The sequence below is a fragment of the Populus euphratica genome, unplaced genomic scaffold (genome assembly GCF_000495115.2).
Source record: "Populus euphratica unplaced genomic scaffold, PopEup_1.0 scaffold1028.1, whole genome shotgun sequence".
NCBI lineage: Eukaryota > Viridiplantae > Streptophyta > Magnoliopsida > Malpighiales > Salicaceae > Populus > Populus euphratica.
In genome coordinates this window covers 33,183-49,323 of record NW_011500891.1, presented here as the reverse complement: position 1 = coordinate 49,323, position 16,141 = coordinate 33,183, and the positions used below count along the sequence as shown (strand labels likewise).

The window sequence follows — 16,141 nt, the reverse complement described above, 5'->3', positions numbered from 1 at the left end:
AGATCATGCTCAGGCATCTTGGTTTCCAGATCAAGATCATGCTCTTGCTTTCTTTCTTTGTATTTTTTGTAATGTTTATGCTTTGCTTTCATTAATATCAAGTTTATACCTTTCATTTCCTTTCCTTTACTTAGTTAACTCTTATCTTCTTTATGTTCTTATTTTTTTTATTTTTCTTTCTTTTATTATGTTTAGCTAAGTTTATTATGTCAAGGTGAAAAGGTTACACTAATGGTGTAAGAATAAGTATAGTGTAAACTCAATATGGACTTTAATGTTTGATACTAACATGTTTTGTATTTGTTATCTTGTTCACTCTTTAATACTTTGCGTGTTAAATGACTAATCTTGATTTATGTTGTATAACACTTGGTACAACAAATGCTTGGCACTTTCGTAACCCATACTGTATGGTATAACCGACACCTGAGCTATAAAAGGAACTTGATTTGTTGTTAACATAAGTTAGAATCATGAATGCTTGACGAGATTTACAAGTACTAGAATTAATCGAACAAGATGACTAATGTAATCATGTTAACAATCTATAATCTGATTGGAACCTCCTTGGTGTGTGGTTTCCAATTGAATAATAAGAGTTTATACTATACTTGTTTGACATACCATTAGTGGATCCTCTAACCTTGACATTTATTGTTATCGTTGTTAAATCTTTACGTTAATATTTCATCTCAAAGTTCTCATCTTCTTCTTCTTCTTCTTCTTCTTCTTCTTTTTCTTTATTATTATTATTATTGTTGTTGTTGTTGTTGTTGTTGTTATTGTTGTTGTTATATAATTGTTATTTATAATTTATACAATTAACCTCCCTATGGTTCGACCATGGTCTTGCCGGGTTATTTATTACTTCGACACTCCTGCACTTGGGAGAAGACATCAATCTTTTAGTCATGTCACTAGACTTGGACTAAATATACTCAAGACTTAGTCTAGACCTAAATAAACTTAAATTCTATTTTTATTTTAAAAAAAATTAAAAGTAAGCACATAGTATAATGCGAGTTTGGGGTGATCATTTTCGGTTCGGTTTGGTTTTTATCCTTAAAAAATAACAAAACCAAAACAAACAAACAAACCCGAAACCAGCCGAAACCGATCGGTTTTGGTTCGATTTCGAGTCAGTGTTTGATGTCCAAAATAAAAAAAAAATTATATGCAAATTTTTTATGCCCGCTTTCCTTATCAATTACTTGCGTCACGGTTGCTGATTCACTTATTGTTAACTCAATTACAATATGGTCCTAGAATTGTTTAACCCTAACAAATCTCATAGAAAATTTAAAATAGAATTCTAGCCCTAGAGACTAGAGATAGAACCAAATAACCCAAAAACAAAAGTCCATCACTGATTAATACTTAAAAGTGTATTTTTATCAAGGTTTTATATTATCATTTTGCACTTGAAGTATAAATAACTCCTTAACTAAAACATATTTTATAATAACATATCTAATAATATAAGATACCTTTAATTTGTGGTAAATATTTATTTTAAATGCAGGCCTATCACATAAATGAAAGGATTAATTGATGAATTTAAAAACTAAAATTAAAGGACAAAGAGATGGTCAAACTTAGAAAAGAGATGCCGGTGTAGTCCAAACCGGAACACTATTAGGTAATTGGGTCATATTTGGAGCTGTAGATCTTGGATTTAGGTCTACTTTATATGAATGGAAAGATAAGATATAGGCCTACAACTTTCATATAGAGCCTAAGATTTAAAAAGACCATTTTCAAGTCCAAATTGTAGCAATAAAAAAGAAGTCTAAATCTGTCCTCCAGCCCGAGTACTGTTCAGTGTTTGACCCATATCTGAAGTTCTAAAAGTCAAAATAACCTCAATTTTTTATCCAAGAAAGCTGAGACAATTTCCTACAACTTTCATATTTCAAGTGGTTCTAATTGTTACGTTATCAATGACGTTTTGGGCAGACAAGAGAAGATAAGAATTGTCACCAAGTCAACAGTTTTATTACTTCAACACTCCTGCACTTGGGAGAAGACATCAGGTCACCCACTTATCAATTAGTCATCAAATCAATAGTTCCCAATTTTGGCCTATAAAAGGAGGTATTTGCCATGCATTTAGGCATCTTGGTTTCTAGATCAAGATCATCCTCTTACTTTCTCTCTTTGTATTTTTTATAATGTTTATGCTTTACTTTCATTAATATCAAGTTTATACCTTTCATTTCTTTTCATTTACTTAGTTAACTTTTATCTTATTTATATTCTTATTTTGTCTATTTATTTTTCTTTCTTTTATTATGTTTAGCTAAGTTTATTATGTCAAGGTGAAAAGATTACACTAATTGTGTAAGAATAAATATAGTGTAAACTTAATATGGACTTTAATGTTTGATACTAACATGTTTTGTATTTTTTATCTTGTTCACTCTTTAATACTTTGCTTGTTAAATGACTAATTTAGATTTATATTGTACAACACTTGGTACAAAAAATACTTGGCACTTTCATAGCCCATACTATATGGTATGACATATGGTATGACCGACACCTGAACTATGAAATGAACTTGATTTGTTGTTAACATAAGTTATAATCATGACTAACTGACGAGATTTACAAGTATTAGCATTAATAGAATAAGATAACTAATGTGATCATGCTAACAATTTATAATCTGATTGGAACCTCCTTTGTGTGTGGTTTCCAATTGAATAATAAGAGTTTATACTATACTTGTTTGACATACCATTAGTGGAACCTCTAACCTTGACATTTGTTATTATCATTGTTTAATCCTTACATTAATATTCCATCTCAAAGTTCTCATCATCTTCTTCTTCTTCTTCTTTTTCTTTATTATTGTTATTGTTATTGTTATTATTGTTGTTGTTGTTGTATTATTGTCATCTATAATTTATACAATTAACCTCATTGTGGTATTATTGTTATTATTGTTATTGTTGTTGTATTATTGTCATCTATAATTTATGCAATCAACCTCCTTATGGTTCGACTCCGGTCTTGCTAGGTTATTTATTACTTCGACACTCCTGCACTTGAGAGAAGACATCAATCTTTTGGTCGTGTCAATCACCCATCACCTCATAAACAAAAAACAATAGATCTCATCAGTAACATTATTTCCATCATCTCATCAACAAAAACACCTATCAACCAAAAACAAAAGGAGAGGAGAGGAGATTGATGCCTAACCGTTGATGCTTCTGTGATGTACTTATATTGAACGAAAAAACTTGTTTAAGTTCTTTCAAGAACTTGTTTTATAGGCTAAAATATTTTGGAGAGGCGAGAGGAAGAGCCTCTAGTACTGGGGTAGCTACCATGATTAGGAACCCTTTTTTTTTAATCTCCGGTAGTTTGTTAGGATTAGGCGAGAGGGCGTAAAATTTTCTATTTATACTAGTGGTGGTCAGGGGATTTTTTTGAACCGGTTCGGTTTGGTCCGGGTTAATCGGTTTCTGCACTATAAAATCGAAAACTGAACCGTACCAAGATTTTTTTTAAATAATTTAAATAATTTAATTAATTTTTTTCTTATTTTTATGTTTTAATTAATTTTTTTTATCTATTTTGTTGATTTACTAACTAGGTATAAAGATGTTAAAAAAAGAAAAGAAAGATAAATGGTACTGACGGGAGTGAGAGGGGTTGGAAACTGAAAAAATGGAAAATGAAAGGCCCAGCCGGTAATCGTAAGAACGGGCCAGCGAGGTGATTGCTGATTTGCGAATAAGCCCAAGAAAGAAAGACAAGCAAAGGCAGATTACATGTTAGTCCCTACCTGCCTACGTCCGTTTTTTTTCCTTTCCTTCTCTCCTGGCCCTTGTTCTTCACTCTCCGGTGTTTCCAGAGAGGCGAGTATGCAGCGAAGCGATAGACTGATAGAGCAGAGTTGCCGCAGGAGTTGAGCGGAGAAACTATCCTTTCTTTCATGTAAATAAAAGGGTACGTTTTCTTCCATTTCCTTTCTTTCTCTGCATTCAATGCAAGCCAATTTCTGTTTTCTTTTTTTTACTTAATTTTTTAAATCAATTTCTACTACTATTATTGAATTTAACTCAATTTCTGCTTTTGTTCGGTTTCGCTCCCATTCCTTTTCATTTTCGTGTCCTATTAAAAATTGGATTATTATTATTATTATTATATAATTTGCATTCACTCCTCTCCTCTTTTCTGTGTATTCAATCAATTTCTGCTTTCTCTCTCTTATGTACCGGATGGATGGATGCCTTTTCTGTCTTCACGGTATTATCATTATGATCACCAATTATTGTTATATATTCTGTCTGCATGCAGCTGCAGTCTACTAGTGAAGGAGGGGAGTGATTATTATTATCAATAAAAGAAAAAAAATGGGTGATTTTGTTTGGATGGAAGAATATACAGATGGCCCCCCACTGTTTGCTCCCCCTTCAACCTCCAAAAGAAAGGCTCGAACGCCTAGGAAACTGGAATTTACTGGATGGGGCTCCACTCTCCTCGTTGAATTCCTTCAATCTATTGGTACAGGTACCACCAATCAGATTTCTCAGTACGATGTTACCGCCATCATTAACAAGTATGTCAACGACCGCAACCTCCTCCACCCCACCAAAAAGAAGAGGGTTCTTTGCGATGAATGGCTTCTTCCTCTTTTTGGAAGGAAGACAATCAATCGAATCCGAATCTATGACCTCCTCGAACCCCATTTTGCTGAAAACAAAGTTGGTTCTGACGATGATTTCTTCGATACTACGGATGATGACGAGGATAATAATGCCTACCAGCGCCACAAGTGTTTAGCCTCGGATAGAAAATGCCATTCTAAGAAAAGGGTTTTTGAAGCTCCCAAGAGCTGTTTTGCTGCTATTGTTCCTGATAACATTAAGCTTGTTTATTTGAAGAGGCTTTTGGTTCAGGATCTTGCCAAGAACAACCCCGAAACATTTCAAAGCAAAATTGTTGGAAGCTTTGTGAGAATCAAGTCTGATCCTAATGATTACCTCCAGAAAAACTCTCACATGCTCGTGCAGGTCACTGGTTGGTTACTTACTGTTATTTGCATCCTTTGCTTATGCTATAAAACAATACTTATTTATGAACCCCTCTGAGCTTCTATTTGCTAATTCACTTTGATATCATTATTATTTCTTTTATTCCACCGATGCTGGTATATTTGGATTGGATTACACGTGTTAATTATTTTTGTTGGAAGGGAAACATTTGTTAGGAATTGTTGATCTCTACTATCGATGATTAACTTTTGGTGTTTGTGTTGTCTATTCTCTAGGTTTAGTGGAGTCTTCCAGAGCTAATTGTATTAACACTGAAATGCTTCTTGAAGTTTCAAATTATATGAAAGATGTCCGCATATCTATGCTTTCAGATGATAACTTTTCTAAGGTAAGCGACACATTTTGCTAGCTCTTTCTAAGTACTGCTTAGTTTTCACGTTGTATTGGCTCTGATACCTAGCTAGATATGGTACTGTCTTCTCTTCTTGGTGAGTGCTTAGTGGCCCCATATTTTCGTTGAAGTTTTGCAGATGCTTACAAGTGTTAAAACTCATCTGATATCAAGTAACCAATTATATTCTGTGCTAGGAATCAATGCTTTTTTAATAAATTAGACCATGGTTCTGTGTTCTTTTTAGTTAGAGTTTCACTTTTAATATGAGGTCTTGTGAGGGTCTTGAGAAATGGGTTTGAATGTATCGATAAGAAGTTGGAGACTGATGCAGCTGCCATATATGGTGTGGATAACAGTGTCCAAATTTTTGTTGTGTAGCTGCAGATAAGATTCTGCAAAATGTAAGCTCATAGACAATTACGTCAAGGTGTAGGCATTCACTCTTAGCCTTGTTTCTGTTGGTTGCAGGAAGAATGTGAAGATCTGAATCAGAGAGTAAGAGATGGTTCACTCAAGAGGCCAACTATTGTAAGTTATCTATTCCCTTGCCTAGTTTTGTAGTGTTTCCTCTATAGCTCTGGTTATTCTCACTGAATTATGTTGAACAATATTTTTGTTTTTTGTATGGATTTCTTCACGCCCTAAGCTTTATATTTGATTGGTAAAGAAATTTCATGGATAGAGAAGAAAAATAATTAAGTAAAATACTAAACTGTGTGGGTTTTTCATTGTGGTCTATTTATAGTGAAATGTGTCTAAGGCTACAGTGAAATTACCCCATTACCTTTCATCCTTTCATTTTTAAAGCTTTACTTGAGGGGTAGGATAGTCTTTGCACACAACTAATTGGTCATTCTTGATTTGTTTGGGGCAGCACCGACTTTTCATTGTTTTTTAATAAGAATTGTATTGCCCTTAGAGAGTAAAAAATCAGAACCTTTGGTCTAGGGGTTGTATGGTAATTTCAATTTTGTCATGAATAATTGAATTACACAGGTTTACCATGCAAATTTGTTAGCCTTGGCTTCAGGGGCTTGATTGTCATTTACTAATGGTTTTTTTTTATTTTTTATTTTATTGCTATGTAGTTCTAGGGGCATTTTTTGTTTTATAATTTTATGAACAATTGATTACTCCATTACCCTTGCCATTCAAATTTTTTAGCCTTGGCATCAAAAGCTTGGTTGTGATTTCACAAGGGTTTTTTTTTTGTTATTCTTGTTTAGTCATAGTGGTATTTTTGGTTTTGTGAACATAAAAAAAGGCTGTTGATGCTTGCCGCTTTGCTGCCTTCTGGCAGCAAGTGCGGAAGACGATGGTGGTTGAAATCAGGCTTTCGCCACATCATTTAATGTGTCTTGGCCTCCTCCTCCTCTTCTTCTAAGGGTAGCACCAATTAACTTTTTTTTTCCTTTCTTTCTTTTCCTTCATTTTTTTCCTCAGATTGCATGCTGGCCATGCAAAAAATTATACTAGCTTCAATTTCTTTTTTATTTTGATTCAGTCATTCTACTATTAATTGCAATTGTTTTATTTACATTGATTATTTTTAATTGGATTTTATTTTTGATTTCATCACTAGTTGTTTGATTTTGTTAGTTTTTTTTTAATCAAATTTGATCTTCATTCTTTTAATTGCTATTTTTCTGGTTTTCAATCATTTTCTTGATTTATTTGTTTTTCTTCAATTCCATCCTTGAGCATTTCTTTTCATTGAATTTTTATGTCAAGTTTGGTGGTAATTCTTTTAATTGTTATTTTTTTAATTGATTTGTTTTTTTTCAATTCCATCCCTAAACATTTAATTTCAGTTGGTTTTTATGTTGAATTTATTTCTAATTCTTTTAATTGCTATTTGTTTTGCGTTGCTTTGTTTCTTTTATTGACTTTTTTCCTTCATTTTCATCCCTCAATATTTGTTTGATTGAGAATCTTGCTTCTTTGTTTTTCTCAAGTTTGTCTTTAATGGGGTTACCCTAATATAGTGACTCAGGTCATAGATCTGAAAGATTAATCCGGGTCGCCTTAGTGTTTTTTTGAAGAATTTTTTTCAAAGATTCTTTTTTTGCTAGTATTTTTTTCTCTTTGCTATTTATGGGGTTATCTCAATTTTATATCCCAGGTCATATGTTTGATTTATTCACCTGGGTTGGCTGCTGGGCTCATTTGAGGCTTTTTTTAATGTCTTTTTTTTTTAAATGTTTCCATCATATCGGCAAGTGTCCATTTCTTATATTTTTCTGATGTGTTCGGCTTTTTATAATATGTTTTATGGTATGGGCTTATTCTATTATTTTGTTTGTATTTATCGTTTAAGCCATGAGTTTTTTAGGGTGAATTTATTTTTTATTTATTTAAATTAAAAAGTTTAGTAAACATAATCGGGTAAATATCTTATCTTTATAGTTTTCTTCTTGGTTATTTTTAACGATTTTTTTTATTTATATAAATGATTATCGATATATTTTGTTAGATGATTATATAGGCTTTTCAATTGATACTTTTAATTTTTCATGTAAAACAATACATTGGAGCAACGTGCATACTTGTTTTTTTTTTTTTTTAAACCTCCATGCCAGATTCATGATTTTAATGTTTTTTTAGTTTTTCCATTTTTTTCTTTACACTTTTTTTGGAAAAAAAATATTATTTTTTTATTCTTTACACGTGGCCTATTTATACCTTTCTTTTTGTTCATTTTTTTTATTCTTTTATAATTTGTTTTTTAATGTTTTTCTTCTTTAAACCTTTTGTTTTTGGAAATTTATTCTACATAGATTAAGGAAATGATGTTTCATTGTAGCAATTGCAACATTGTTTCATTTTTTGGCTTATGTTAAAAAAAACTTGAGATCTTACATATTTTTATTAATGCATATGATTTTTATTATATTTTATTATATGTAAGCATCCACTTTGTGATTCACGGTTATATTTTTTACTTGATGTAAAAAAACATGTAAATAACACCTATACATTAATTTTTTGTGTTGGAAAAAAATTATTCAATCTTTAATTAGACGAGTTGAATAAACACGTTAACACTTTGTTTTTTACGTTTATTGACACAAATAATTCTCGTAGGCCTTTTGATTTATAACTATAATTTTTTTTTAAATAAATTTGAAGAGCTGACATATTTAATTTTTGTTTTTTGCCACAAAAAAATTTATTCGACCCGTGGCGAAGCACGGGTCACAATACTAGTAACCACTATTCTCTTTGCATGAAGAAAGTCTATGACATGGCTTCAACATCTGGCTCTCTAGATTTATTTATTAGTATATTTTCGAACCTGATAACAAGATGTGTCTTGCGTGCCTTGGTAATTGAGTTGTCTGTTTTAACGTTCCCCATCCCTCAATCTTTTGGTAATGTACCTTTTAAACTTCTTACAGGTAGAGCTTGAAGAGAAGGCTCAAGTTTTGCATGAAGATATAACAAAGCATGTAGGTACTTGACTAAAAGGAAAACTTAACCATGAACAAAATGGTTGTTTGTCCCTTTTTCTTGTTTCTGTTCTCCTCATAGTTCATATTTGCTTACAGGTTTTTGAATGTTTCTGTACTGATTTGCTAGTGAGGTTGATGTGTCAGGAACCCTATATAAAGTACAAACATTCTTGATGTTCCAATATGAAAAACTTAAGAGTGCATTTATTAAGATGTTGACAATGTGCATTTGCATTTTAAATGAAAATGATAAACCAGGCATGAACCTCTGAACTATAATTTCATCAAAATGTTGTTGTATGCAAGCTTGCAGGGGATTGTAATGCTAATTGACCATGATCTTGCAATTTTATCCATTGTAGTATAAAAGAAAAAAAAGATATGTAGATACTGCAGGAAAAAGAGAGCCTTAAATATGCATTGCAAAATTGATATTTATACTTTTGAAGTATTGAATTATAAAGATTAGCAAGTTTATATTGATAACGAAAAATCTCAAGCACTTTATTTTGCCCCTTGATTCATCTCAAGTTTGGTTGCGCTATAGAAGTGAATTACTTCACTAGTAAGTTGGGAATCCAACTCAGAAATCTATTATCTCAAATGTGGTTAATTGTGAAACACCTAGTCTCAACTTTTATAACGTTGTGCCGTTCCTTAATGCCTATTTCTTGTCACAGTTTTTGTGCTGAATGCCATGCAAAATGATAACAGGAACAATCATTACATTGATGGTATTGTAAGATAAATAGTTCTTAGCTCTTTCTTTATTTTGACAGAGCAAGAAGTAAGAAATCGCCAAATGTTCGAAGATGGTGGCTTGAATTGTTTATTACGTTGTTGTTGTTTTGAGGTTTTTAGATATGCTATAACATTTATAAATGTTTTTTTTTTCATTGAACAAGGAATCCTGATGGAACATGTCATTTTTTATTGATTTGTTATGTCGATTGCCAATCATCATACATGCTTTATGAAAACCTCCTCAGACTTTAAATGTTGGTGTGGAAGAAGCCATTCTTCACCAGTCCATTGCTATTCTTCACTAGTCCATTATGTTTCTCTTTAATGTGCTTTGGCTTGCTAAATTGCTAAATGTAATTATCTTATATGCACTGTGACAGAAAAGCCACTTCAAATACTGGTTCCAGCATCTATACAGAGGATCATGCATGTTCCTCATGATTTGTTTAAGGTTTGATTCTTCTATTTTTTAGCCACTAATGTGGATTCTTCTATTTTTTGTTTCAGTGGCTTCGTGCAGAACTTGCTTTTCTTCAAAAGCTCATTGATCGGGCAAATGAAAAGGGTTGGCGTAGAGAATATCCTTTCTTGGTATTACTGTTCCCTCTGGTTTCTATGAAGTCAACATATAATGAATTATATATTAAGTTTCCCAGACTAAAATAATCCAGTCTAAACTCTATTATAAATATAACAAGACACTGATTATCGGCAAGAAACACTGTACTTCATGACAAAAATCAATCCAATTGAGCTTATCAAATAAGTTGTGAGTCTCTATGATTAGTAGTAGCAAAATTGCTCAATAATTGCATGGCTCTGGCTGGTGCCCACTAGTGTTGGTTGAGATTGGCATGCTTTGCTTCTTAAAAGCTGTGGACTACTAGTCATATTTTTTCAGGTAATTAAACATGGATGAGATGGATAACTATCACTATTTCCTTGAGGAAATTCAAATCATAGGAATCGTGTATGCATGCCATCATTCTTCTTGTTTGGTATTGTGAAGAAACTTGTCACAATTTGATTTGAAGACCAAAAAGTTGAGGTTCAATCAGAGTGTAATAATGGTAAAGGGGGCGTGTAGAGGCTGCTCAAAATGAAAATTGCTCAATAATTGCATGGCTTTGGCTGCTGCCCACCGATGTTGGTTAAGACTGGTAAGCTTTGCTTCTTAAAAGCTGTAGGCTACTAGTCACATTTTTTCAGGTAATAAATTGTGGATGAGTTGGATAACTATCACAATTTCCTTGAGGAAATTCAAATCATAGGAATCATTGTATGCATGTCATAGTTCTTCTTTTTTTGGTATTGTGAAGAAACTAGTCACAATTTGATTTCAAAGCCAAAAAGTTGAGGGTCAATCAGAGCATAATAAAGGAAAAGGGAGTGTGTTGAGGCTGCTCAAAATGAAAAAGGATATGGGTTTTTTTTTTTTTTCCCATGTAAATTTCTTTTCTTTTTAATACATATAGATGTTTTTTTTTTTTTTTAAACTCAAGGAACCATTTTACATTCAAACAAGTAGTCAAAGTTTTCCCTTTCCTTCTTTTTTGCCTTCTATAATAAACCATATCACCAAAGGACTTCGTTTGTAGAAATGCACCACCCCATGTTCATCTTTTCATCTACTCCTGCATTACACTTCCTCTTGCTTTGTCTACCTGCTGCAGCATTATATTTTGAATCCTTAACTCGCTTGAGCTTTTACACTGTTTGATTACTTGGAAAGAAAGAAGCTGCTTGAGACTCCTGATGAACAGACACGGCTATTGCTTGACATTCCAAAAGTCATAGCCGATGAGATAGAAGATGAGCCTGCACCAGAGGATTTTCCAGTGAATATAAAACAAGGAAATGATGGTTCACCAAAATCATCTCTGGATGGAGTTTTGGAAATTCCCAATTTTGATGTAGCTTCAAATAAAACTTCGACTTGGATTTCTTTCAGCAAGAATTCTGCAGGTATGTTAGTAACATTCAGTTTTTCTTTCCAGTGATGTTGCACTCCTAGAAGGTGAATTTTTTTTGTTTCTCCTCAAGTGGGTGCATATTTACAACATGCAACTGCATGTGTGTGCATGCATCTATTTGGTCTGGTATTTACAACTGGGGGAATGGAGCATTGTTGTCTTTGATTATGAAAGCATTTTTGGTATTTCCTTTTTCACATGAAAGAAGAAATTTTTATTAGAAAGATGGAAAAGGAATAATAAATAAATGTAGAATAAGACATCCTTTCAAGCAGGAAAAAGAAACAACAATTGAGTCCTAAATAATAAGGCATACCAACCCTATTGGTGATCTACTGTTGAAGTGCTGCCAATTTGTCAGATAGGAATGGGAAACCACAAAATATATCCATAATCTCTGAAAAACCACGTGAAGATTTAGATTGTATCTTGATTTTCATGGCTGCAGTGATTCACATGTGGGTTCAGACAATTCTGGATCATTTATAAGCAATTTGAAAATTACTTATCATATTGCAAAATGCCTTGCACGATCCTTCCATACTGTGGGTTATGAAATCAAAGTACATGCTGAAGATTTGAGCAAGCCAAGCTTGGAAATAAGTAGGTCTAATATTTAAATACTAGGAAGTTTGTGGTGCAGTACATGGCATGGTAAGCTTGTAGGAAATTTAAGACCTCTTAAGTTTCTGTCTCTTCTATACAGGGTGATTGGTCAGCTATATGGGGAACCCTGTGTTTACAGGATAACTTATCAGGGAGTTGTTGCTGTGTGTATCCTTAGAATATCCATGGTATAAAAAACTTTGCATGTGACTATGGGTGGCTGTGTTAACCTATTTATATTCATACAGGTCTTAATATCATCATTTGAAGTATTCAGAACATCAATTTTGGAAAACACTGATCCATTGGATGCACATTTGGCATGCATAAAGTTAAGATGTCCCCTCTTGTACTGTAGAACTGAGGCAGAATTAACTTGCCCATTCATCTCCTGATACCAAGCAGAGTCTATGGAAGGTTCCTTTGCAGTAAACGTTAAATATTCTTTTTTTTTCCCCCTTAGATCAGCCAGCATCCAAAATACATGTGTCAAAATGAGTTGTAATGTTGGATGCCAATCCTTGTATAAAGCCTCCAGCATTGGTGCGAGGCATAACTCCATTTTTATTAAACAATCTGAAATTATTTTCTTTCTTTCTGCAGGAAACCAAGCTGTCTTGGCAACACCAAAACAGAGCAACAGAATGGGTAAATTATACACTTTCATAAATTTTATTCCCTCCTTTTTGTTTTTTCTTTGTTGTTTGAGAATTTGGAATCAGGATATCTTTTTTTTTTTTCTTTGTTGTTTGAGAATTTGGAATCAGGATATCTAGATCAGAGGGGAGGCAACTGGGAATTGTTCAACAAATTATTATGTTCTAGAAGCGCTTGGTCAATATTCTCCTCTATGTTCCTTACATGAACATAGATATGTTCATCATTTTACTTGATGTATTACAGGCATTCTGGTTACTGTTTTCCATCATAGGTAGTGATGCAATTCTATCACATTTGGTGGTAAGGGGTAATGACAGAAAGTAGTGAGGTTTTTTATTAGACTAGGAAAATTTAATTGATTTTTTAAAATTAGACAGGGGGCACTAAAGGATGCTGCATACTGAAATACTTCAACCCTCGCAAGATTGCCTGTAAAACAAACAATAAAAATTTAAGAAATCCTGCTTATGCTAGTTTTATATAGTCTTAACTCTTAACCCTCTTATCTCTCAACATGTTGGGAAATGATTTTTCTCCGCAAAGGATGCTGCATCCCCTTGCCAAACATCCCTTCCTTGCATTCACCCCCCTGCCTCCTATTGGAGGTGTGCATGCCGGCACTTACAGCTTCATCATTTTATGGTTCATCAGGTCTGGTTCACTGTCAGGTGAGTGAATCATTCCGCCAGAAAGTTAGAATCTGTATAATTCGCTTATTTTAGATGTTTTATGCACTGTTCTCTTGGGAAGAAACTATGAATTGGTTTTAAAAAGGGAGGGAATTCATTTACTTATCTTGGTCGTCGTGAATGAATGAATTTCTATTCAGAAGTTTTCTCATCCGTTCAAGAATCAGCAGAGTAGTCTTAACCTTCAATTCTTATTGGCCATTGGTATCTCACTATTCTATTTCAGATCATCAGCATTTTGTTGAAGATCAGCCAAAGCAATTAACAAACATCATCAGGGAGAGCAACGATGAAATGCTGCCTGTCAACATAGAAGACAACAAGCACCGTCAATGCTCGATGGACGTGCTGGTGATTGATTTGAGCGACAGTGAAGAAGAGGAAGGCCCGAGGCATAGAGATAATGTTCAGATTACTGATTGTGATCCCGGAAGTTTTTTGTGGCATTATTTAGATCCCCAGGGAGATGTACAAGGTCCCTTCTCATTGACATTATTAAAACGATGGAATGACGCTGACTACTTTCTTCCAGGGTTCAAGGTTTGGAAGACAGGACAGAGCCAAGACGAAGCAGTACTATTGAGTGATGTTCTTCGCCGGTTACTTCCAGATGTAGAGTCTAATAGTTGATTGTCTATAACTTTTTCAAAGCCCCACCCCTGGACAACCCCGCTCTGTTTTCCAGCCCTGCAGAGCCGAAACGAAGCACTATGATTTTAGACCTTTAAGTTTTCTGTTTTTTTCACCAAACCATGGTTATATGTGTTAGGGTTTGTTTCTTTTAGCATACTCTTTGTGCGCTATGCAAAATAATTATTTCAACGATACATGGGTTGCTTTTACAAAATTCAATTGTATGGTTTAGTTAAAAATAATAATTAAAAGAATGATGATAAGAAGTAACAAAATAAGATGGGTTTTATTTTTCTAATCATTTGTATTATTCCAGGGTTTATTTTTCTGAACTTTGTAATGTAATTTGAGAGGGTTGTTGATTAGTATTTAAAAGTGTATTTTTATTAAGATTTTATGTTATTATTTTGTATTTGAAGTATTAATAACTTCTTAATTAAAATATGTTTTATAATAATATATCTAATAATACAAGATACTTTTAATTTGTGGTAAATATTTATTTTAAATATAGGTCTCACATAAATAACAAAATTAATTGATGAGTTTAAGAAAAGGACAAAGAGATGGCCAAACTTGAAAAAGAAATGCCGATGCAGTCCAAACCGGAATACTATTCGGTAATTGGGTCATATCTAGAGTTGTAGATCTTAGATTTAGATCTATTTTATATGGATAAAAAGGTAAGATATAGGCCTACAACTTTTACATGGAGTCCAAGATTTAAAAAGGTTATTTTCAAGTCCAAATTGTAGCAGCAACAAAGAAGTTCGAATCTGTCCTCCAGCCCGAGTACTGTTCAGTGTTTGACCCATATCTAAAGTTTTAGAAGTCCAAATGATCTGAATTTTTTATACAAGAAAGCTGAGACAATTTTCTACAACTTTCATATTTCAAGTGGTTCCAATTTTGACGTTATCAATGATGTTTTGGGCAGACAAGAGAAGATAAAGATTGTCACCAAGTCAAGAGTTGGTCACCCACTCATCAATTAGTCATCAAATCAATAGTTTCCAATTTTGGCATATAAAAGGAGACATTTGCCATGCATTTAGGTATCTTGGTTTCCATATCAAGATCATGTTCTTGCTTTCTCTCTTTATATTTTTTGTAATGTTTATGCTTTGCTTTCATTAATATGAAGTTTATGCCCCTTGACACGATCAAAGAGTTGATGTCTTATCCCAAGTGCAGGAGTGTCAAAGTAAAATAACCCGGCAAGACCGGGGTCGAACCACAGGGAGGTGAATTATATAAATTACAAATAAAGAAAAAGATTTAAAGAGAATAATAACAGAAAAAGAGTTGAAGAAAGTTTTGGGATGTGATATTGATGTAAGGATTAAACAATAACAAAACATATGTCAAGGTTATAGGATTCACTAATGGTATTTCAAATAAATATAATATAAACTCTTTTTATTACTCAACTAGAAACCACACACAAAGGAGGTTCTAATCGGATGATTTCTCGTTATTAGCTCATTATAAATTACTAACATGATCATATTAATTATCTTATCTAAGTAATACCATACTTATAAATATCATCAAGCATTCATGTTGCTAGTTTATGTTAACAATAAATCAAGTTTCTATCATAATAACGATTTCGGCCGAAAACTATGAAAGATCAAGCATTTGATGTACCAAATATTATACAACACAAATCTAAATTAAACATTTAATAAGCAAGGTATTAAGAATTAGTAAGATAAAAAGATAAAACATGTTAATAACAATCTTTTTTGGATATAAACATTTAAAGCTCATGTTGAGTTTATATTATACCTATTCTAACACCATTAGAGAAACCTTTTCACCTTGACATAATTAACTTAGCTAAACATTAAGAAGGAGAAAAACACAAATAAACAATATAAGAACATAAACATAATATAAGCTAACTAAGTATAGGAAAGGAAATGAAAGAGCATAAACAAGAGATTACTATAGCATAAAAGAAAACTTGAACATTACA

At 32.8% G+C, this 16,141-nt stretch overlaps 1 protein-coding gene and 1 long non-coding RNA gene across 3 annotated transcripts; one reads left to right on the top strand and one right to left on the bottom strand.

The window, feature by feature from the left end:
* The first annotated feature begins 3,805 nt into the window (after positions 1-3,805).
* On the top strand, positions 3,806-14,414 carry LOC105116738 (uncharacterized protein At5g08430). Of its 2 annotated transcripts, XM_011014192.1 has the most exons (10): positions 3,806-3,960; positions 4,312-5,034; positions 5,285-5,397; positions 5,872-5,931; positions 8,802-8,852; positions 10,107-10,177; positions 11,311-11,564; positions 12,782-12,826; positions 13,382-13,506; positions 13,754-13,844. In XM_011014192.1, exons 2-10 carry the CDS (start codon positions 4,368-4,370, stop codon positions 13,790-13,792), a joined length of 1,425 nt encoding a protein of 474 aa, XP_011012494.1. In that variant the 5' UTR covers positions 3,806-3,960; positions 4,312-4,367; the 3' UTR covers positions 13,793-13,844. The 2 variants fall into 2 exon arrangements, with proteins under 2 accessions (XP_011012494.1, XP_011012493.1); XM_011014191.1 differs by lacking the exon at positions 13,382-13,506 and having other exon boundaries at positions 3,810-3,960; positions 13,754-14,414.
* LOC105116737 (uncharacterized) lies at positions 8,548-8,874 on the bottom strand. The gene is made up of 2 exons (XR_840585.1): positions 8,784-8,874; positions 8,548-8,651 (listed from the first exon to the last, which is right to left on the bottom strand). It is a non-coding gene; the product is annotated as an uncharacterized LOC105116737 (long non-coding RNA).
* Positions 14,415-16,141: the final 1,727 nt, after the last annotated feature.